Here is a 25442-nt window from a genome sequence, read left to right as displayed (position 1 = left end):
CTGTATCCTCAAGATGTAATGCTGTTAATATACTCGTGCAAAGAGATTTATTAATCTACTTATTTCTTTACCAAAGTGAAGAAGTCTTGGAGCTGCAAAATGAAGTCTCAAAACTCAAGCGATCACTAGAGGAAAATCTTTCAAAGTTGTCCAATGTATCTCCATCACAGAGACAAAGATATCGAACCAGATCGTGCCATAGTGAGAAATTTTCATCTACAAGGTAAAATTATTAATAATATTAGAGCGTATTTATGAAAAATGTGGGTCTGTTTATTAAGTTTACGACTATGAATCTTAATGGATAGTAACAGTTTTATTTCAACAGTGTCTGCAGATGAATGCTTTGATTATGGAATTAATTCTCTTCATATAAAGTTTTTACACTTATTTTACATTTAACGTATTTTCTTTTAAACAACAGATGTGAGGACAATGTTAAGTTAACCACGAATTTCTTAAACAGCCTAAAAAGAAGATCCTGTAGTTGGCTTAGAGGAGATGAAGGTGCTTCAAATCCAAAACTAAGTGAGTGCTTTAAACTCTTCCATGTTATCTTATGCCCTTGTAGATTTGCCATATAGGTTGTACATTTTCTAACATAAACTATATTGAACCAGATCATGCCATAGTGAGAAATTTTCATCTACAAAGTAAAATTATTATTAAGTGTATTTATGAAAGATGTAGGTCTGTTTATTAAGTTTACAGACTATGACCATATGTTTTGCAAAAATGTCTAATTTCATGATTTGCATGTTTTAAGATGATAACTTTTAAGTTTTTAAAAGTAAGATAATGGAGCACCTCGTGGGAAGTTGGTAAACCAACCTAAAATAATTATAATCCAAAGAATGGCCTATGTTTATGTAATAAGGTGAAAGTTAGAATTGGGAAATACTTAAACAACAGTTGGTCCCTTTCTGAGTCTTAGTCAAGATGAGGTATCTTCAGATGTCTTCATAAGTGGTTAATGTAAGACACATGTAGAATCAAAGATATATTTTGGAAGGTGTATTAATTGAAATCTTTATCTGGGACATCTCACGTTTCCAAGTTGCCATAGGGATAACTGCAGGGGAAGACATACAGGATAATGCTGGAGCTAGGACAGCTTGGAAACAGGTAAAGAGAGAAAGCTGGTAGCAGCTAATGCTAGGAACAATGAAGACCTGTAAATAGCAAAGGGCTTTTGGAAGTAAGGGTGATGTCTAATTTTGGAGTCAGTGAGAAAGAAAGCACTGAGGCCCAGTCTTGAATTTGCTCCGTTACCCATTGCAAGTTTTGCAAGTGTCTCTTGATGCTGCACTTGGTCCAATGAGGCCATGATGTCAAGGGCTGTCACTCTCACCTCAGCTTTGGAATTCAGCTCTTTTGTCATGTTTGTACCAATGCTGTAATGATGTCAGGAGTGGAGGAGCCCGAGCTGAACCCAAACTGGGCATCAGTAAGCAGTTTATTGCTGAGCAGGGTGTTGCTTGATAGCACTCTTGATGACACCTTCCATCACTTTACTGATGATTGAGACTAGACTAATGGTGTGGGAGTTGACCAGGTTGGATTTGACTTGTTTTTTTCAGACACGACATACCTGGAAAACTTTCCATACTATCCGGTAGATGCCAATGTTGTTACAGTGATAATTTACTTTGTACTGCAAAGGACATTTTTTTGAAAGTTAAGGCAGCATTTTATCCTCCTTAGAGGCAAGTAGAGGAAATTATAATTAGGCAAGTTGTCCCTAGGCAGAAACTCATCATCTTTTCACCACCTCATCAATTAATTTTTGAGCAAGATGATCTACCAGGACTTTCTCAACATGCCATCGATAAAGGTTCCTAAGTTGTCAAATTGTGCATTTGGTTGGGGGGGGGGGGACTCAACCTGAAATTTCACAGATAACCTGCCTTCCTATTAGACATGAAAAGTGGCTAGATTCCTTACTGTGTAACCAAAGTGATCTGTCAGATTAAGGGAGTGGTCTCCAATTTCCCCGATCTGGGGAAATTGGAGGGACAATGTGATACCCACTGAAACCTACCTGCTTCTTTGCCTTCATCCCCTCCAACTCACCTCCCTGTGAGTCCCACCTGGGAGAAGCAAAAGAAAAGCCACCTTCTTGCCTTTACATCCTATAAGGAGTAAGCCATGACACATGATCTTTAGGACCAAGAAACCTCTGGCCTCTGTTTAGCGCACAATCCGTCATATTTTCTCGGAAATTGAAGTGTCAAGTTAGTTGACATTCAACACTTCTGCCCTCATGAGTCATCTGAAAATGGGAAAATCATGCTTGTGGAGTATAAAATACTTTATGAAGCAGTTCTGTTCTAAGGAACTGGAATTGGTAGCATAAGCATATACCAGGACTAAATATTTTAAAATATTTGCTGCATTTCAGGAGAAGTGATTGGGGAATGTTAGCAGTTAGCTGACCCAAAAAATTTGGTTTACCAATTGACTTAACTTAAAACTGCCCATGTGAACTCTCAAATCAGGAGGTGATCACAGTCACAATTATGGGACTACAAACATTGGCTGAAGTTATAAGAAGAATGCTCTTCCAGTTGTGCAAAAAAAGGATTCTGCAAGTTGTCTTTTATTAGTTGCAGGCAGGGAACTCTTTTCCTTCCCAGCTTTGCATTACGGAGCCCCTATATTTTTATAAGGAAGCAGAAGAATAACAGAGGAATGAAGAAACAACACAGTATAAAACTACAACAAATGAAAAAGTCACCAATTAGGAATTATTCTTTCAACAATGTACAGACCATACCATTCCCTATAGAAAAGACATTAACTATCTGTATCAGTTCTGATTCCTCCAGAACCCTTAGGTATTGTAACTTATCCAGTACAAAATTGTTTTCAGAACTATACTCTTTTTCGAGATGAATTTCTCTGGGCTGCTAAGTGTGAATAAGTGAATGGTGGCTTGGGTGAGAATGCAGCTGGTTGGATAGATATGGAAAGCAATTTTCATTCGTTCATTCTCTTCTGTTCTGTTTCACCTGAATGGCATCTCACTTTGTATTATCTAAAGGCAAAGAAAATGAAACAAATATAATTTATACAACTACTGTGGTAATTTCCCTTTACCTTTTATTGCTCTCTAATCATATTTCCAGCTACATTTGCATTCCCAAAACATTGTACAAATGGTACAGATAAATCTGCACTTACCTTTGGCTCTCCTACATCTTCCACAACATATTAGGCAACATAGCTTGGTAACAGCACCAGAGTTTTTATTTCATGAGGTATTTTATTGTTTAACTCTTGGTTTGATTATCCCAATGGAAATTTATGCCTTTTCCTATGAGACATATTTGCAAGATACCAGGCTTGCAATTTACAATTCAGAAATGATTCTGCTTAAGCCATCATATTCACAATTTCACCAATGTGACATGTTACTAAATATATAGAAATATATATACCTCTCAATAATTGTAATATGGAAGTTAGTTTCTATAATTCTCAATAGTTTCATTATAAATGAGTAATTTATTTTATTACTGTTTTATTACAGACAACAGAATGGAAGATCTATTTTTTTCTGATACACAAATATCTGTATATGCAAAGCAAGATTTCTTGGAAAAACCAAGAACATCTCATCATAAACGAAGTTACTCAGAAGGTCACAAATCAAGCAGAACTTGGCTAAAAGGTTCATATAAAGGTAATACTTATTTATACATTACTAACGGTGAGCCTTCACTTGCAAATAGGAACAAAAGATAACAGCACAGATTGGAAAAGTATTCAATTTTAATGTTAAAGTATATTTAGTATGTAGAGAAAAAGTGTTATTTTGGTAACTATTTATGGAGAAGCAATTACTTGAGGATCTGAGCCATTTCACTGAATAGAAATTTAAGATGTGGAGGTGCCAGTTTTGGACTGGGTTGGACAAGGTTAAAAATCACACAACACCAGGTTATAGTCCCAACAGGTTTATTTGGAAGTACTAGCTTTCAGAGAACTCCTCCTTCAACAGGTTACATGTTGAAGGAGCAGTGCCCCGGAAGCTAGTACTTCCAAATAAACCTGTTGGACTATAACCTGGTGTTGTGTGATTTTTAACTAGATATTTAAGAAAATTCCACTTAATTGATTCATGGAAAAAAATCATTTTGTAAGTGAACAGAACATTTATGAATTCATTAAAATATTCTGGCCGAATATTATTTAGAAAGAAACCATCAAGACGGCAACTACGAGGGAACCTCAATTATCCAAATACCAATTACCTGAATTTCGGATTATCCGAAGAAGATCTCAAGGTCCCAATAGAAACATTACATCGAAGAGGTGTTTCCAACACTGATTGCATCTTTTGGTTACAATGATTAAAAATGTACTCGGCTTACTGAAATGCTGCCGAGAACAGTCCTGATCATCGATGAGAGCCCAGGCACCATCTCCAAATGACTGACCGCCCACTCTCTGTCTCCCCACACCTTCTCTGGAGTTCCACATAGGGGTGTACCCTAAGTCCTACCATCCCCAGATAATCTCTCCAAAGGCAACAGCAGTCTTACTGTTTGTGTTCACTCCAGCTGCCCTGGAGAGGGGTTGGGGGGAGGTGGGCGTTGGCCGGGGGCAGACAGTGGGTGTGTTTGGATGGGGTTGGGGGTGGCAGACAGGGGCTGAGTTTGGACAGAGTTGAGGGGGGAGGGGGGTTTGAACAGAGTTGGGGTGAGGGCGGAGGGGAGCGGGGTTGGGGGTAGATGAGGAGCAAGTTTGGAGGGGGTTGTGGGGTGGACGGTGGAAGGGAATGGATAGGGAGAGGGTTTGGATGGGGTTGGAGGGTGGACAGTAGGGGTGGGCGGACGGGGGCAGGGTTGGGGTGTGGCCTGGATGGGGTTGGGAGTCAGGCAGGGGCGCTGACGGTGGGAGGGATTGGAGGGGGTTGTGGCTCTCACGCTATGTGCTGCTGCCTTGTCTCCTGAACAGGGAGCGGACTTAGCATGTGCTCGCTGTGTCAATCCCATTGAACTGATGGCAGGGGGGCGCTGAGGCTTTAGCAATGCTGCAGGTCCCTTACACACAAATGTGTGTCTGCTCAGAAACAAACCCTGAGACAGAGAAAGGGAACAAGGCAGGCAGAGCAAGGAAAAAGGAAACTTCAGAAAACTCAGAGCCCCAGAGGAGAGACATTGAATCAGTTAACTGAATAATCAATTATCCAAACAAAATAGTGCCCACCCATCTCGATGGGATAATCAAGGTTCCTCTATTCCACTAGCGTGTCTTACCGCCTGCATGTGGGTTGTTCCTGGTATAGAATTATTGTTGCATTTGCCTAGATAGCAATATCAGCATCCCTATAATCTGCTTCAACCTTACCACCCACAGAGATAACTATGCTTCTCCAGTTCTGACCTGTTGAGTTCCACCACTGGCAGTCATGCTTTCAGCTGCCAAGCATTAAACTTAACAATTTCCTCCCTAGTTCTACACAACTTCCTACCTCAATTTCCTCACTTTGATGGTCCTGAAAACCTACTTCTTTGACCACGTTTTTGGTGAACTATTCTAAAATCTTTTTAAATATGACAATATCAAATTTTGTCTGATGATGTTCCTGCGAAGCATTTTAACAAAATAAAATACTCCAAAGGCACTATATAAGTAAAAGTTATTGTTGCTGAGTTGGGGAGGGAATTCCAGAGTTTTAAACTGGAGAGATGAAGGTGTGTCTGGGCAATGATGGGAGCAATTAAAATTTGGAATGTGCAAATTATCAGATTGCAGCAAGGAATCATAAGGGATGTAGGGTTGGCAGAGATAGAACAGGGTGAGGGCTTGGTAGGAATGAAAGAGTGAGAATTTCAAACTTGGGTCATATTTGACAGGGAGTCACTATTCATCAGTGAACAATAGACAATAGACAATAGGTGCAGGAGTAGGCCATTCTGCCCTTCGAGCCAGCACCACCATTCATTATGATCATGACTGATCATCCTCAATCAGTAACCTGTTCCTGCCTTATCCCCATAACCTTTGATTCCACTATCCTTAAGAGCTCTATCCAACTATTTCTTGAAAGTATCCAGAGACTTGGCCTCCACAGCCTTCTGGGGCAGAGCATTCCATACACCCATCACTCTCTGGGTGAAGAAGTTTCTCCTCAACTCTGTTCTAAGTGGCCTACCCCTTATTTTTAAACTGTGTTCTCTGGTTCGGGACTCACCCATCAGCGGAAACATGCTTCCTGCCTCCAGAGTGTCCAATCCTTTAATAATCTTATACATCTCAATCAGATCCCCTCTCAGCCTTCTAAACTCAAGCATATACAAGCCCAGTCGCTCCAATCTTTCAGCGTAAGGTAGTCCCGCCATTCCGGGAATTGACCTCGTGAACCTACGCTGCACTCCCTCAATTGCCAGAAAGTCTTTCCTCAAATTTGGAGACCAAAACTGCACAGTTTTCTAGGTGCGGTCTCACCAGGGCCCTGTACAGCTGCAGAAGGACCTCTTTGCTTCTTTACTCCATTCCTCTTGTTATGAAGGCCAGCATGCTACTAGCTTTCTTCACTGCCTGCTATACCCGCATGCTTGCTTTCATTGACTGATGTTACAAGACCACCCAGATCTTATTGTACTGCCCCTTTACCTAACTTGATTCCATTTAGGTAGTAATCTGCCTTCCTGTTCTTGCCACCAAAGTGAATAACCACACATTTATCCACATTAAACTGCATCTGCCATGCATCTGTCCACTCACCTAGCCTGTCCAGGTCACCCTGTAATCTCCTAACATCCTCCTCACATTTCACCCTGCCACCCAGCTTTGTGTCATCAGCAAATTTGCTAATATTACTTTTAATACCTTCATCTATATCATTAATGTACATTGTAAAAAGCTGCAGTCCCAGCACTGTTCACTGGTCACTGCCTGCCATTCCGAAAGGGAGCCATTTATCACTACTCTTTGTTACCTGTCAGCCAACCAATTTTCAATCCATGTCAGTATTCTGCCCCTAATACCATGTGCCCTAATTTTGCTCACTAACCTCCTATGTGGGACTTTATCAAAGGCTTTCTGAAAGTCCAAGTATACTACATCCACTGGATCTCCCTGGTCCATCTTCAGAGTTACATCCTCAAAAAATTCCAGAAGATTAGTCAAGCATAATTGCCCCTTCATAAATCCATGCTGACTCTGACCTATCCTGTTACTGCTATCCAGATGTGTCGTAATTTCGTCCTTTATAATTGACTCCAGCATTTTTCCCACCACTAAGTCAGACTAACTGGTTTATAATTCTCTGTTTTCTCTCCCTCCTTTCTTAAAACGTGGGACAACATTAGCCACCCTCCAATCCACAGGAACTGATCCTGAATTTATAGAACATTGGAAAATGACCACCAATGCATCCACAATTTCTAGAGACACCTCCTTCAGTACCCTGGGATGCAGACCATCAGGTCCCAGGGACTTACCAGCCTTCAGACCTAACAGTCTCTCCAACACCATTTCCTGCCTAATATAAATTCCCTTCAGTTCAGGTCCTTCAGCCACTATTACATCTGAGAGATTGCTCGTGTCTTCCCCAGTGAAGATAGATCTAAAGTACCAATTCAACTCTTCTGCCATTTCTTTGTTCCCATAATAAATTAACCCGTTTCTGTCTTCAAGGGCCCAATTTTAGTCTTAACTATTTTTTTTCTTTTCACATACCTAAAAAAGCCTTTACTATCCTCCTTTATATTTTTGGCCAGTTTACCTTCGTACCTTAATTTTTCTTTGCGTATTTCCTTTTTAGTTATCCTCTGTTGTTCTTTAAAAGCTTCCCAGTCCTCCGATTTCCCACTCATCTTTGCTATGTTATACTTTTTCCCTTTTGTCTTTATATGGTCCTTAACTTCCCTCGTCAGCCATGACCATCCCTGCCTCCCCTTAGGATCTTTCTTCCTTTTTGGAATGAACTGATCCTGCATTTTCTGCATTATACCCTGAAATACCTGCCGTTGTTGTTCTGCCATCCCTGCTAGGGTATTGCACCATTGAACTTTGGCCAGCTCCTCCCTCATAGCTCCATAGTTCCCCTTATTCAACTGAAATATTGTCACTTCCAATTCTACCCTTTCCCTTTCAAACTGCAGATTAAAGCTTATTGTATTGTGGTCACTACCTCCTAATGTCTCCTTTACTTTGAGGTCCCTGATCAAATCTGGTTCGTTGCACAACAGCAGATCCAGAACTGCTTTCTCCCTGGTAGTCTCCAGCACAAGTTGTTCTAAGAATCCATCTTGGAGGCACTCCACAAACTCCCTTTCTTGGGGTCCAGTACCATTCTGATTCTCCCAGTCTACCTGCATGTTGAAATCCCCTAATAACAACTGTAGTAATATCTTTGCAAAAGGCAATTTCAGCTCCTTATTCAATTTACACACTACATCCAGGCTACTGTTTGGGTGCCTGTAGATAACTCCCATTAGGGTCTTTCTACCCTTAGAATTTCTCAGCTCTATCCATACTGACTCTACATCCCCTGATTCTCAGTCCCCCCGCGCACTGAACCGAATATCATTCCTTACCAACAGGGCCACCCCACCCCCACTGCCAGTCAGTCTGTCCTTACGATAGCACATATAGCCTTGAATATTCATTTTCCAGGCCCTGTCCACTTGAAGCCACGTCTCAGTTATCCCCACAACATCGTAACTGCCAATTTCCAAATGAGCCTCAAGCTCATCCATTATTTCTAATGCTTCATGCATTCATATATAATACTTTTAATTTGTTACTCCCCTCACCCTTCCTATCAATCCCCATTTCACTTGACCTTACAGCATAATCCTTTTTTGAGTTTTCTGCTCCATTGATTCCGTTGTCCTTCTTGACTTCTCTTGTTCTAACTTTCCCTTTAACTTCCTTCTTAAACTTCCAGTTTGTCCCCTACTCCCCCCCCCCCCTCCCACCCCCACCCCCCCGCTATTTAGTTTAAACGCAGCTGTGTTGTAGTAGCAAACCCTACCTGCCAGAACGCTGGTCCCCCACCTATTAAGGTGCAACCCATCCCTCTTGTATAATTTATCCTTACCACTAAACATACCCCAGTGATCCAAGAATTTAAATCCTTGCTTCCTGCACCAGTTCCCCAGTCACAAATTCAAGTCCATTATGTCCCTGTTCCTGTCCTCTCCAGCCTGACGAACTGGAAGCGAACCAGAGATAACCACCCTGGATGTTCCTGCTTTTCAGCCTTCTTCCGAGTTCTCCGAAGTCCCGCTGTAGAATGTCCCTCCTCTTCTTCCCGACATTTGTGCCAACATGCACCACCACATCTGGCTCTTCACCTTCACCCTTGAGGATTTTCTGCACTCTGTCTATGATGTCCTTAATCCTGGCACCAGGAAGGCAACACACCATCCTCAAATCCCGCCTGTTGCAGCAGAAACCTCTTTCAGTCCCTCTCACTATGGAGTCCCCTATTACCTCAGCTCTGTGTGATGTCTGACTCCTCAGCTCTGCCTCCACACCAATTTCTGATTGGTAGACCTGACCGCCTCTCAGACTGGCAGTGATGTCTGTCTCTACGGTTGCCAAGAGATTTCCAAGAGATTCAACCTGCTAAAATAACAGGAGTAATAGGTCAGTGGGATTTTTGGGATTAAGACAAGGACAGCAAAGTTCTATAGGCATAACTGACAAAATATGACTGATCATTTAATTAGAAATTCAGTTTTTTTTAAAATAAAAGGAGCTTCATTTCAGACAACTTCCAAAAAAGTGTATTTTGTGACTGTAACTATGTGGAACAGTCAGTCTGAAGTCAATCAAGAGATTGCACTAAGTCAATCATTCTACTATAGTACTGTATTTTACTGTATACAAAAGAATAGCCATGATTCTGAATTTAGAGATTATCTAGGGAGGTGCATCTTTTTTGTCTTAATATATAGAGAATGGTAAAGCAGGTGTGGGCTATTTTCTACTGAATTTGTAATTTACCTTGATTTTCAGTAGATAGATTATTTAATTCATAGGTTATTTGTCCTGCATTGCCAATAACAAAACATCCTGTTCACTTCCAAATTATTGATTTTCTAGATAATGAGCAGGTAAAAATGCACTTTGGTTCATAGAGGATAGATCTGAAGAAAGTGTTTGGAGATGCTGAATCCAAGTAAAATACCCTATATAAAAGTACAATATAACAGGGCAGTTTATCCAGCTAAGAAAACATTTTTTTATTGCATTGTGATTGGTAAATTACACCTACAAATTAATGTAGAAAATACTTATGGCATCAAGTCTTCTGCGTGTACACCTTGAACAAAAGACAAAACATATTTTTAAAAATGTTTGGTGAAATTTTGTGCCATCACAGAATATCAAAACTACAATGTAGAGTATTTGCCTTTTCAACTACTCGTGTCAGAATATAGCTTCTTGTACTGTACGTCAACATTATGCTTTAACATTAAGCTTAGAAAAACACATACCCACCGCCATCAAACATATTTTTGGAATACTTCTATTACCAATTTGTCCAGCCTTGTGGAGAATTTGAAAATATAACACCATTTGGTGCTGAATGTAAATACATAAAGATAAAGTTGCCTTAGTCCTACCAGATCATAGAGACAACTGGTGGTGGTTTAACCTGAGAGTCACTATGCCTCAGGCAAATGGAGAGGTTGAGAAGGATAGTCCTTCATGGTAACCTCAGCCACTGTGGGAATTGAACCCATACCTTTGGCATTACTCTACACCATAAACCAGCCATCCAACAAGATGAGCTAACCTAATTGTAAATAGCTGAAAAATTGCTTAAAATTGCTTAAATTCAGTTCATTGGGAACACTTTTAGCTGGAAGACAAATGGATTTTCATCCTATCAGAACTAGATACAAACTCAGTTTTTGAAAGATGAAAAGAAAATGTTGCAATCTATTGAAACGTTTTACAGCACATTCTCAGATGGTGTGATGATTAATATTTTGTTTAACAAGGCACATTATTCATTTTTTATATCAACAGGCTTACACTCATCAACAAATGGACTGAATTTACATAGACCGAAAATGAATAGCTGTTTTTTGTGCAGTAAGAAAACACCTCATAGTGAGAACGAGGAAGAATAATCATTCTAATAAATGAGCACTATAGATAAGTATAATGTGATGAGTTGCAACCCTGTGACTATTTAGTAGCAGAAGTGACTATTGCTTTTTAACAAATAATATGAATTTGAGGAGCAATCACATCAGCTGATTCTTGAATCACATCATGAAATTCTACTAATTCCTTAGATTTGTAAATCCCTTTCTTAAAATGTTTTACCACATTGTCCTTCCACTCTGAGCCTGCTTGAAATATGGAATTTTAGCCTCCACCAGGAACATGAATATGAACAGACATGCATTGAATTTTGGGCTGCTGGCCTGCATTTCAGTCCTTTGTCTCCATTCTGACCCCAAGCCATTTTTCTTGAAACAGACTGTTAATGGCATCTCAAGATCAATTGTTAGAGGCCACCTGGATTTTCCAATCACTTCCAAGTCCTCATAGTGGTATGAAAAAGTCAGTTTCCTGCAGGTCACCTCCTGATAGTAGAATGGGCCAGCACCCCAAGCTGGCTTGTCATGTCTGCCTGTGTTCAGCTCCAGCTGCAAGCCACTCTATGGAGAGACACACCCCTGACAGTGGTAATTGGCTGCAAAGACCATCCTTATTTCAGATTCATAAAGGTTGATGAGAAAGGGTAGACCATTTTGAGATGTCCTCTCCTTCATCCACCTTTAAGGGTATCTTGCTGTTACCATAAGCATTTTCTCTGAATTATGAAGCTGAGGGGGGAGTGGGGGAGCTCGGTAAAGCAGAATAAAGTAAAATTGTTTCAGTCTAGTCTACTGTATCAGCAGCTCATATTTGTAGTCACCTATACACTGGAGAGACCAAATGCAAACTGGATACTGCTTTGTGAAACACCTCTGCACTGTCCATAGGAATTACACAATCTTCCTGTTGTTTACCATTTCAATAAACCACCTTACTCCTGTGCAAATATTTCTGTTCTGGGCCTTCTACAGTGTTCTAATGAAGATCAATGCAAGCTAGAGAAACCTCAGTTTCTGCTTGGCACTTTATAGCCTCTGGGACTCAATATTGAATTCCACAACTTCAGAGCATGAAGAATAAATAAAAATTTTGGTATCTTACATTTACTCAAAACAATGATCAGATCATGGGTGAAACTGGTCTTCAGTGGGAGTGTGAAGTAAGCTAATAAAAATAAAACAGCTCCTTTTACAATTCCCCATTGAAATCAATAGGGATCAGGCAATCAAGCTGTACATTTATTATCACCTGTTTTCTATCACCACCCAAGATCAATTTCATCCCACCAGTAATACATCAACATCTATATGGTTAGTGTTGAGGAAAAGGAAAGAGAACTATGCATTTTTCCAGTGTGCGGTATGTGTCACTAAAAAAGAATAAATTAATGAAGGGTTTTTGTAGACAGTTTAAACAGATGTGGAGGTATAATAAAACAATAATAAATTTAGATGGTTTAACTATTTGAAGGTAAACTGTGAAGGTATATGTGACCAACATTGGGAATTATGTTTAGAAAACATTCAGGAGAAAGTGAGGATTGCAGTTGCTCGAGATCAGAGTCATGAGTGTAATGCTGGAAAAGCACAGCAGGCCAGGCGGCATCCGAGAAGCAGGAAAATCAATGTTTCAGGTAGAAGCCCTTCCTGATGAAGGGCTTATGCCTGAAATGTCAATTCTCCTGCTGCTCTGATGCTGCTTAGCCTGCTGTGCTTTTCCAGCATTACACTCTTGACTTAGAAAACATTCAGTCGTTTCCCCAGATCAGAAATCTTCCAATCTTCAGGAAAAGAAGCCTGACTTGGTATATTCCTGGGAAAAGGAAAGGGGTTTATGCCCCCGAGAGGCCAAGTGGAGCCTCAATTGAATCTCATCTCGAAGATAGTACCTCCAATAGAATTTCTATATTATTGCATTGATGTATCAGCTGAGATGTTCTGGAGTTGAATCATGACTGGATCATCAATTTAAAAATTTCATTGTGAGTATAAGAAGAGTAGTTGTATGGCATTTCTTTATTATTACAGTTTGGATGCTTTACCACAGAGTGTAGTTAAAGCAGAGATTATTGCATCTTTAAAGATGAGAGAAGAAAGATATAGCAGTCTGGAAGGAACTAAAATCATAGGATTAGTTTTGAATCAATCTATTAAACAGATGGTATGGGCCAACACACAATGGGCCAAGCAGCTTTTTTTTCTCGATTATAAATGTTTATGGTTCTTTCACTGATCCCATCGACTTCATTTGTCTTTCTTAAGTAGCATGTAGGTTCAAAATAATTGGCTGTCATATGTGTAACTGAATGACTACAGTTAGTATTTAGCCAAACTTAGCTTTAATCCACCCTTAAGTTTGAAGTTCAAGCTGTCTTTGAAACATTTGAAATTAATTCAGTTGAGTCTGTAATTTTTTTTAAGCTGTTGTTGGTTTAAATCCCAAGGTCCTGTGATTAGATTTAAAAGGACATTGTTTTTAATCATTCGTAGGATGTGGGCATCACTGGCAAGGATTTTTTGCCCATCTCTAGTTGCCCTTGAGAAAGGGATGTTGAGCTGCTTTCTTGCTGCAGTCCACTTGGTATTGGCACTCCCACAATGCTGTTAGAATGGGAGTTCCAGGATTTTGACTCAGTGATGCTAAAGGAATGGTGATGCATTTCTAAGTCAGGATGGTGAATCTCTTGGAGGGGAAGTTGTAGTTGGTAATATTGCCAAGAATCTGCTGCCCTTGTCCTTCTAGATGGTAATAGTCATGAGGTTGGAAGGTCTCAGGACTCATTGTGAATTTCTGTAGTGCATCTTGTGGTGGGCACACATTACTGCTACTGTGGTGGAAAAAGTTGGTGTTTATGGAAGTGGTTGAAAAATGTGGTGCTGGAAAAATACAACAGGCCAGGCAGCATCCGAGGAACAGGAGAATCAACGTTTCGGGCATAAGCCCTTCTTCAGGAATGAGGCTGGTGTGCCAAACGGGCTGAGATAAAGGGTAGGGGGGAGGGAATTTGGGAGGAGGGGCGCTGGGAATACGATAGGTGGAAGGAGGTGAGGGTGAGGGTGACAGATAGGCCGGAGAGGGGGTGGGGGCGGAGAGGTCGGGAAGAAGATTGCAGGTCCAGAGGGCGGTGCTGAATCCGGGGGTTGGGAGTGAGATAAGGTGGGGTGAGGGGAAATGAGGAAGCTGGAGAAATCTACAATGATCTCAGCCCGCTTGGCACACCAGCCTCATTCCTGAAGAAGGGCTTATGCCCGAAACATCGATTCTCCTGCTCCTCGGATGCTGCCTGGCCAGCTGTGTTTTTCCAGCACCACATTTTTCAACTCTGGTCTCCAGCATCTGCAGAGCTCACTTTCTCTTTTATGGAAGTGGTACCAATTAAGCAACTGCTTTCTCCTAAATGGTATCAAGCTTCCTAAGTGTTACAAGAGCTGCACTTACTCAAATAAAAGGAAGCATTCCATCATACTCCTGACTTGTGCCTTGTAGATGGTGGAAAAGGTTGTTGAGTTCAGGAAGTCAGTTAGACGCTTCTGAATTCCTAGCTTCTGACCTACTCTTGTAGCCATATTATTTATATGACTAGTCCAAGTCAGTTTTTGGACAATGGAAATCTGCAGGATATTGATAGTGAGGGATTCAGCAATAGTAATGTAATTGAATAAATGTGGAGGGCAATGGTTAACTTCTTTTTTGTTGGAGTTGGTCACTGCCTGACACCTTTGTGGTGTGAATATTACTCCCCTCTTATCAGTCCAAGCTTAGATATGGTCTAGGTGTTGCTGCATTTGGACAAATAAAGCTTCATTATCTGAAGAATCACAAATGGTGCTGAACTTTGTGTAATCATTGGTGAACATCCCTACACCTCACCTTATGACGGAGGGAAGGTAATTGATGAAGCAGCTGAAAATGTCAGGGTATAGGATACTACTCTGAGAATCTCCTCCAGAAATGTTCTGGAGCTCAGATGAATGACCTCCAATGACTACAACCCTCTTCCTTCGTGCTAGATATGACTCCAAATCACCAAGTCAAACATAAAATATTATGACTTTAATATATTGACATGCACAGAATGTTCGAGTTAAAACATAGAATCCAGGTTCAAAGATGTTTTTTCTGTATGAAGATGCATTTCCCCAAACTCGATTGAACCAATTGTGTAAGAACAAGAATAATTCACAACCGCTGGAAATCAAAGTAAAAGAGCTAATTAAAAAAAAAACTAGCCACAGAAATTCTCTCTATAGTAACCTGCAGGGCATTTTCCATTTTTTTAGCAGCTTAAAATTTCTTTTTAATTCTATTTACAGATGCAATGTATATTCAGCATTTAAAAATTCCATATTTGATAGTGTAGCTGCTGTTTGAGGTTATTTGCTCATTTGAATTCACAAGGCTTTGTATGTCAAAATAGCATCCAAATTTAATTTACACACCAGTGATGTGACTGATGAGTTAGTAAGAAGTTTCTTCAGATAAATATAAAATGCAATATGTTCTTAAATACAACTGGTAGCATTAATGTCTGTTTACATAATAATGAATAAAAATCCACAAATGAGTCAAATTAAATCTTGAAAGCTGATTTATTTATATATAACCAATATGTCTCCGTTGTTGACCCAAGAATAACATGTTATGCAATTTTGTCATTCAGATACAATAAATATCAGGGACCAGATTTTCCTACCCCAATTAAGGAATGTTGATTTTCCTGAGGATGGTGGGGTAGGTGAGAGCAAGGGGGTTGGTTAGCAAATTGAAGTCACCACTACCCACATGAATTGGATAGCTTGAAGTCATCAGGAGAGCTCATTAAGAGTTCATCTCCTGACCTCCTAAGATAATCATGGATGCAAGTAGCTGTAAGGAGCTCTCAGAAGTTAACCAGCTGCAATCTGACAGCAACAGGGGTTGCTAGTCTGGAACAGTTTTAATTAAGGCAAAAATGTGAGCATTTAGACAAAACTTACCAAATGGCAACAGACTGTCTTATCCAACCTTTCCCTGTCCCACCCCAGGACTCTGTCCTGGTCAATTTGAAAATGAGGATTCTGTCACGTGCACAGATGACAACCGCATCTGGGCCAGAATGTAGCCACCTCCCTGTTGTTCTGTAACCACTTTAATTACTACCTCACTTCACAATCCCTACCCAACACCAGCCATTAATTGGCAGCAGATCCATATCTGGGATTTTAAGGCCTTATACCTGTGAAAAGCATGTTTCATGCCATGTTGGAAACAGAGCTGTGTTCACAACCTGGAATTGAATCTGTAAACTAATTTCTTTCTCTGAGGAAAATTCACTCACTGAATTAATAGATATTCTGCAGTCAAATTACATTCAGACATACTAAAATTCGAGCTAAAGCATATTATATATTAGGACTATTCAAAAAGACAACCATAGATGGCTTCTATTAATTCTGTTGTGTTTTTTTTTTACTACACAGAAATCCTCTCTGAGGGATCATCAGGGCAAAGTAGGCATGGGCTCACTTCCAGCCTTGGAATTTCAGCTACTGCACCAAATAAATACTCTGAGATATTTGCGTCTATTTCACCATTAAGGTGGGTGTTATTGGATGGTTCACAAACAACTTAATTAATTTTATTTTCATAAATATGTTTCAAATTGAAATGCATTCTTAAATTGAAGAAGTAACAAAATGTTTTGAATTATTGTAGGTCTCTTGTATTCCTTTACCACATTTTAAAATTTATTTTCCTCCTTTAGCAAACTTTTCTCCCATACTTTAAACAGTCTTACAGGAATTTTATTTCTTGTAGGTATGATACCATTGAGTATCCACCAATATCAAATGGCTCCAGGATTTACTATTCACCTACATGTGAAATAGACAATGTAAGGTCACCAGTTTTACCCAATCAATTTTGTAGCACCAAGTCATTGTTGAGAGGTAACATTGAAAAAAGCAACATTAATGCACAGGTGAGCACTGCACTAACTAGAATGAAAGATGATATACGGGAGTGCTTTGTAATTAATTACTTTCACCTACTAATTTTTCATTTTATTCATTTTTAAATTTTATTTATTTGTGAGATTTGGGTAGTGCAGGCTGGGCCAGCATTAATTGGAGTCTGTAGTTGTCCTTGAGAAGGTGGTAATCAGCTGTCTCCTTGAACTTCTGCAGTTCACTTGCTGTAGGTTGACCCACAATGCCATTAGAGAGGGAATTCCAGCATTTTGGCCCAGGGACAGTGATAGAACACTGATATATTTCCAAGTCAGGATGGCGAGTGGCTTGGAGGGGTACTTGAAGTGGTGCTGTTCCCATATGTCTGCTGTCCTTGTCCATCTAGATGGAAGTGGTCATGGGTTTGGAAGGTGCTGTCTGAAGATCTTCGGTGAATTTCTGCAGTTCATCTTGTAGATAGTACACACTGCTGCTACTGAGTGTCAGTGGTGAAGGGGTGGGGGGGGGGGGGCGGGGGGCGGGGGGGTGGGGGGTGGATGCTTATGGATGTAGTGCCAATCAAGCAGCCTGTTTTGTCCTGGATGGTGTTAAGCATCTGGAGTGTTGTTGGAGCTGCACTCATCCAGGCAAGTGGGAGATATTCCATCACACTCCTGATTTGTGCCTTATAGGTGGTGAACATTATCTCAGATATAAAATTAACAATTGATCTAGCATCCACTGCCAAAGAGAAGCAGGAAGAGTGCAATAGTCAGCAGCATGTACTTAGGAAGAGTCTAAGACACTAGGAAGTTTTACTGCAGAATAAGATGTATTTGAAGGATTAATTCTGTGGCACTAACTGGAAGAATATCCTCAGTTGGAGAGAGGGTGAGTGCAGTAAGTTAACAAGATCAATAGGGTTTAAAATAATTTGGATTCTAATCTTTCATATTATTAATTTGTAATTAGAAATGAAATACTACCAATAAGTAATATTCTACTTGCTTAACTTTACTTAAGAAGGGTCAGTGGTGTTGTAGTAGTCACTTAGGCAAATATTGTAGAGGTTAGTTTATTGCTCTCGACACATGGGCTCAAATCTCATCATGGTGAATGATGAAATTTAAATTCAATTAGTAAATCTGGAATGTAAAGCTAGACTCAATATTGGCGACCATGACAATAATTGTTTTAAAAATTCATCTTGTTAAGTAATTCCCTTTAAAAAAGGAAATCTACCTGGTTTGGCCTACATGTGACTCCAAGACCCACAGCAATGTGATTTACTCTTGGACAATGTTTGTTGACACCAGTAACCGTGGGAAGCTACAAATGCATGGTTCCAAGCACCAATGTCATCATGCACATTTTATGTGACAAGGAGGGCCAGGACCCAGGACAGGATATTGCAAGGATGGCTCAGGAGCCAGGCAGTCCTCTCCCCAAATGTTTCCCTTCTGTGCTCCCCTTGGTTCTACCTCACCATCAAACTCCAAAAGCCCAACTCAGTTTTCTCCCCACCCCCCTCTCTCTCTTCCTGAGTCTTCCTAGTCTCTCCCACAACCCCATCCTGATCTGTTGCCCCACCCTCCCAACCTTCTTCCCCACCAACATCTACCTTCCCCTCCCCTCCCCTACCCAGGCTGTGATTCCCTTTATTCTCCCCCCTCCCCTCCCTTCTGCACCCCCCCACACTACCCCAGCCCACCTCACCCCATCTCACCATCACTATGAAATCTGGTGCAGATCTGGTCAATTTAAAGCAGCACATAGCAAACATACATCAGTGTCAGCGAATGCAGCCTTACTCTGAACGGCCGTATGAAATGGCATAGCAACACTCAGTTCAAGGGCAATTAGAGACATGCAACAAATGCTGGCCTTGCCAGTAATGGCTATATCTCGTGAAAGAATAAAAAGATATCAAAAACAAACTCAAAATAATGATTTGCCTACACCAAATCAGTTAGAATGGTCAAACATGGTCTTACATTAAATCAATCAGAAAGCTTTAGCATAAGACAAAACAAAAACTTATTGGAAATACAAACAAAAAGAGGTATGCAGTTACCTAGTATACAAACTTCTCCAAGTGTTTTATCGACTATGTTTTGGTGTCTACACTGAGGACTTTTACTCATAACCAATGTACCCCTTGCTGCCTTTTCACCTCATTCAGACTTCTTTTGCCCAAGCAAGATTACCATCTTCATAAATACATCACCACACTCTTACCTATACAGAATTTCATTTTCCAATTATATATTTTGCGAACATATTAATTGCCCAAATGTTGCTGTAATAATAATAGCAAAACTATCATGGTTCACTGTTATTACAGTATAAATCTGGCAGTGGTAACATTTGCAATTAAATAAAGAAATCCAGAGGCAAGTGTTAGATCTCTTACTCTTCCACAAGGTGTGGTGTTGCAGTCTTCACTCATAGACTTGGCATTGAAATCAATGTAATGATATGAAGTCATGACGCTTACCCACTAATTCTGCACTAAAGACAGCTGGAACAAATGGCTGACAGCATACATATTGATACTAAGTGATAATTGTTGATGAACAACTTTCGAAATAAAAAGTTTACAAATAGCAGGCTAGATGTTGTTGATTGCCAGCAAGTCCCACAGGGAGATCAAAAGTGGAAGATGACCCCTTTTAAGCAGTGAAATAATGCAGGTCACAGCCAATTAACAGACCTTCACTGGAGCCACCATACCATTAAGAATGGCAGCCTGCCCTCAAGCCCTGCTTGCGCAGTCACAAGGATTTACAGCTCAGTAGCCTCAGCTGTGCGATTGTGTGCAGTGCTCAATGCTGAGACTTAAGTTCTAGGAGGAGGATACTACAATGGTCAGACACTCTTGATGTACACTAATGTTAATTAAGGAGAAGGGGTAAGACAAGGCTAGGCCATTGGTGTGGTAGAGTTATTGCAATTACTGATAATGCCATTGTTGCAAAGTAGTCATTGGCACTGAAAAAGGATATCAAGTGAGGAACTAACTACCTACATTCATTCTCTGAAATAGTGATCACATACCAAATACAGAACAACCTCGATTATCCTAATGTCAATTATCCATATTTCAGATTATCCGAACAAAATCTTAAGGGCCCATAAAAACATTATCCATTATCCAAACAATCAGTTATCCGAACAGTCAGTTATCCGAACAAGATACTCCCTGTTTGTCTCATTTGGATAATCAAGGTTGTTCCGTATACTGCTTCATTTTTGTCATATAACACATGAGATCCAGGGAGAGCTAGCCAATTGGCTACAATATTGGCTTGATGGTAGGAGACAGAGGGTTTAATTTCAGATTGGGGCCCTGCAACCAGTGGTTTTCCCCAAGGATTGGTCCACTTTTGTTTGTCATGCATATAAACAATATGGATGAGAGTACAGGAGACTTGGTTAGTACGTTTGCAGATGACATCAAAATTAGTGGTATAATAGACAGTGAAGAAGTTTATCTAAGAGTACAATAGGATCTTGATCAGCTGGATCAATGGGTTGACGAGTGGCAGACAGAGTTAGAAAAAGGCGAGGTGTTGTATTTTGGTAAGACAAACTAGGGCATGGTTTACACAGTTAATGGCAGGGCTCTGGGGGGTGTTTTCAAACAGAAAGACCTAGGGGTTCAGGTACACAATTCCTTCAAAGTGGCATCACGAGTAGACAGGATGGTGAAGAAGGCATTTGGCATGCTTGCCTTGATTCGTCAGAGCAATGAGTACCAGACTTAGGACGTTGTGTTACAGCTGCACAAGACGTTGCTAAGGCTATATTTGGACTGCCGATTAGAATTCTGGCCACCTTGCTTAAGGAAGTATATTATTAAATTGGAAAGGTGCAAGAAAGATTTACAAGAATGATGTAACTGAAACTGGAAGGTTTGAGTTATAAGGAGAGACGGATAGCTGGGACTTCTTTCACTGGAACACAGGAGGTTGAGGGGTGGCCTTATAGAAGCTTATAAAATCATGAGAGGCATAGATAAGGTGAATGGCAAAGGTTTTCTCCCTAGGGTAGAGGAGTCCAAAACTAGAAGGCATCGGTTTAAAGTGAGAGGGGAAAAGTTTAGAAGTGACTTGAGGAACAACGTTTTCTCATAGTGAGTGGTGTATATATGGAATGAACTGCCAGAGGAAGTGGTAAAGGTGGGTACAAATACTACATTTAAATGATATTTGGCTACATGAATAGGAAAGGTTTAGAGGCACATGTGCCAAACAAAGGAAATGGGAATATTTCAGTTTAGGAAGCCTGGTTGGTCTGACTGTATGGCTGTAGTGCTGCTCTTGCAAAGGGAGAGATCTTAAAAAAGACATGGATTCAAAGCAGTCCTAAAAGGGATTATATTTTTCTCAATTCATTTTGTTCATATGAAAAATGAGATAGACTCCAGCTAGAGAAATTCTAACTTGTCCTGCACATTAAGAAATATGTTAAAGTATTTTTAATTACATTAATTTTCAAAAGTAGAAATTACATATTGAGCATTGGTTTGTAAAGTGTACCTAAGTTTAGCAATATGATTGTTTCAAACAATTCATTTATACATTCTGTTTCTAAACTGGGAATGTTTTCTAAAAGGAAATTTTACATTTAAACACCACGTTGGACAGAGCAATTGAGACTGCAAACAGCATGAAGAAAACCACGAGGAGGATGATTAAGATTTTGTCTGCTGACTTGGCCAAAGCTGAGTACTATAAATATTTGTATGATTTCTAATATTTTTCTGATACTGTAAATGAACCCAGTGTGATGGGTGGTGTAATATTAAATATAATAGTGCAAAATGGAATATGAATTTGGTACTTTTTTCTCAAACAGTACATTGATTTGAAATATTAAGGGCTACAGTTAGATAATTATTGCAGATTTTGGGTCCTAGCTCTAAACCTCTTATATCTAGGATAGTTTCAATGTATAATTTCAGTTACATCACACTGCAAATTTTTGCTATAAATTCTGTGTTACAGTCGAGCCCTCCACAATCACCTGATGAAGGAGCGTCGCTCCGAAAGCTAGTGTGCTTCCAATTAAACCTGTTGGACTATACCTGGTGTTGTGTGATTTTTAACTATATCTAGGATGTCATTGATCACTAGTAATCAGAAGTGACTCATTTTTGCGCAGGTGTCCAAATAATTTGTTGGTGCTCAGGTTTCTATCTATTCCCTAGTTCAAAAGAGCTGTCTTGATTAATGACCCTGAGTAACTGTAATTAGAGAGAATGTTCCTTCTTGTTCTCCTCAATCTCTTTGCTTTACTTAGTCGACATGTATCCTTGCTTTTCAGTGTATTACTGTTGTAGCCACTCACTTGATTCTAGTCCTTGCATCTCCTTCAATGGCTTTTCACATAGACACTTTGAAAGAGTCTAACCAAAGTAATAAGTAATTCAAAACTGTACAAAATCATGTAACCATGTGATTATGTTGTGCTCCATGTGACCTCACCACACTTCTGTATCTGTAAAATCTTACTTAATGACCTGTTTTGACACCATCTCTCTACCTTAATTAGTTTGTACAGTTTTAAATTACTTATTATTTTGGTTAGACCCTTGGCATGTAACTCTTATACCTATCATGTTATTCCAGCCATTTAGTCTATCTCCAGCACCATCTTATTTTTAATTTTTTAAATTATCTCTCTGCCTCACTTAATCGGATTATAGGTCATTCCTGTCACTGGTTATTAAGCTGTTGACACTTTACTCACCATCTAACACTCTTGGTCACCTGCAGAGACTAATTATCTGACACTCGGCTCACACCAGCTGTATGATCCTTTGATCTCTCTGCCCTTGATTCCTCTGCCTATAAAGTCTGTGGCTGTGTGCTCTTCTCTCTCACTACACCTGACAAAGGGCTGTTCTCCAAAGGCTTGTGATTTCAAATAAACCTGTTGGACTATAACCTAGTGTCATGTGACTTCTGACTTTGTCCACCCCAGTCCAACACCAGCACCTCCATATCACGACTCTTTAAAAAAAAGGTTCAGAGATTCCCAACAGCTAAAGCATTGATAACTAGAATGCACACATTTAATGTGATTGTCTAAGAATCAGTCAAAAAGTGGTTAGGATTTGGAAGGTACATTTTAATTGGGTAGCAAACAAAGATTCAACAGTAGCCTTTAAATTTTGGATAAATGCTTGCAGGATTGCAGAGAGATTGGAATAAGCAGGGCAGTAAGTCTAACTGTATTGTTCTTCAAAATATACCAAATATTTTTTGTGTTGAACATTTCAATGAAGCTATGAAGTCAGACATTGAAAAACATACTTGCTGGTGAAGACTTGAAAAACATGAGTAGATGTTAAAAGCACAAAGTATGGATTGCCCACTCGCATTTGAAAAAGTAGTGCTGCAGTTGCAAATACGCAACAGTGGATGGTGCAACAATTCTTCTCAGCATCTCTCAAGCATCAGACATTTATTAAATCTTACTGAAATGATTTTTTCTCATTTTATTTTGCTATATATGCAGGTAATAAACCCCAAATATAAGAGTGAGCTAATAGAAAAACCTCATCCCCAAATATGTGTGAGCCAGTAGACAAACACAGAGAAAAGTTTTATTACTTTTTATAAAGCTGCAGAAAACACAAGAATCATTATCAAATATTTCAAAATATCCTAAATTAAAATAAACCTATTATTTAAACAAGAACAGTATCAAAATTCAGGTTGATTAAATTACAGATCATCTTATCCCACCCAAAGAGCCTTGAGGAACCTTTGTAACTAAATCTTCTTAACTTCCAACAATAGTTTGTAGTAGGTGAATAATAGTACCTGTAATTACTTTACATTTAAGTACTTCCTTCAGTTAAATCAACACAATATTTTTGAGTTATTAAATCTGGCAATACTTATCAGATTACTGTTCATTTTAAGATGTCTATCATTAAAAGAATACATTTATTCATGAGACTAATAGTTCTGTCGATAATGGTTTGTATACTGACCAAGCCAGTCCACTCAATGGATTTTGAAACAACTAGGTCAGCTGTAAAGTTCCCCTGTTATTGCTCCTGAAGTCTGATATTTCATCTCCCAGCCAACAACACTCATTGAACATTTAATTATACACCATAAATATTCAAAAAGTGAACCATTTTCCAGTGTCATCATACACTGTGTATTACATACTGGATTACAAAAAGATAATAGAATGTAGCCAGGTCATGGTTTCACAAGAAATACAAGCATCTAGTTTTTGGAGAGATTCTGTTTCAAGCAAATGATTGAAGTTAATCTAAAAATGTTATTACAACATTTCAGTGTATCATACATGGTTAATTTTACAGAATATTGAATGAGATCACTAAGGTAAATCAATATTCCTTGTCCTTCTTGACCAGCCTGCAGCCTTTGACATGGTTTAACTAAACCATCTTCCTCCATCATCTGCCATTGGGACCACTCTCATTCTTATTTTATCAAATTACAACCATATCATCACTTTATGAGTTATTTATTGTCACATATTTATGGGAGACACAGTGCCATAATCTGATGCCATTTTGAGTTACAAAAAGAATAAAAAGAAATTACATAAATAGAGTTCATCTTCTGTAAAAGGGGTCTTTAAATATAGTTCTAGGGCTTCTGCTAGGTCTCCACAAGGTGGCCTGGACCTCAAGGAGTTCCTGTGCTTCAGGCCTACCACAGCCAGGAGCTGACTACCCGCCAAGCACCAACGAGACGATGACCCATCGAGTTCACTTCTCAGGCCTACCGCAGCCAGGTGTCCTGACACCAGGCACTGCCACTGTTGCAGCCACAGACCTGTTGAATCCTCGAGTCCACACTCACAGCCTATTATAGCTAGAAATCCTCACTCCAGGCACCACAGCCAACAACCCTCCAAGCACCGCTCCAGCTTCCCACTTGTCATGAGTTAACTCCTTGTTCCACTACTATTACCTGTGGTGTCCCCTACCATTTCTCAACACTGCTGTATCTCGCTCTCTCACTGAGATCATGCTTATCCAGGTCTTTTTCAGCATAAATCTATGGATCAAAAGTAATCATTCTTTTTTGACAGCTTACCACAAACTCTTTTCCTGGATGTATCAAGTATGACAGTGAATGTGACGAATGAATCCGGCGAGAGTCCAAAAATCAGATTCATAGAATCCCAACAGTCAGATAGAGATAATTAGGTCCATTGAGTGTGTATCAACTTTCTGAAGAGCATCCCACCCAGACCTACACCTCACTCTATTCATATAACCGACATTTCCCATGGCTAACCCATCTAGCCTGCCACATCCCTAGCCACTATGGGCAATTTAGCATGGCCAATCCACCTAAGCGGCACAATTTTGAACTGTAGGAGGAAATCCATTGCCAGATTGCTGTCATCAAGTCAAACCTTCACAATTAGGTC

The 25442-nt window shown here is 39.8% G+C and overlaps 1 protein-coding gene across 7 annotated transcripts in view; it reads left to right on the top strand.

The window, feature by feature from the left end:
• The window catches only part of LOC140479733 (uncharacterized), a 91024-nt gene extending 69184 nt beyond the window's left edge, over window positions 1-21840 (top strand). For 5 of the 7 annotated variants that reach the window (XM_072573812.1, XM_072573811.1, XM_072573810.1 and 2 more), the window contains 7 exons: window positions 77-223; window positions 425-528; window positions 3533-3685; window positions 11002-11085; window positions 16542-16659; window positions 16879-17041; window positions 21627-21840. In XM_072573812.1, coding sequence (XP_072429913.1) covers window positions 77-223; window positions 425-528; window positions 3533-3685; window positions 11002-11085; window positions 16542-16659; window positions 16879-17041; window positions 21627-21767 — 910 coding nt within the window. In that variant the 3' untranslated portion in view covers window positions 21768-21840. The remainder of the gene's footprint in view (window positions 1-76; window positions 224-424; window positions 529-3532; window positions 3686-11001; window positions 11086-16541; window positions 16660-16878; window positions 17042-21626) is intronic. The other 2 variants (XM_072573813.1, XM_072573815.1) reach the window with 2 other exon arrangements.
• The last annotated feature ends 3602 nt before the right edge of the window (window positions 21841-25442 follow it).

This window comes from Chiloscyllium punctatum, chromosome 7, assembly GCF_047496795.1.
Source record: "Chiloscyllium punctatum isolate Juve2018m chromosome 7, sChiPun1.3, whole genome shotgun sequence".
NCBI lineage: Eukaryota > Metazoa > Chordata > Chondrichthyes > Orectolobiformes > Hemiscylliidae > Chiloscyllium > Chiloscyllium punctatum.
This window is presented reverse-complemented; position numbering and strand designations above follow the sequence as displayed.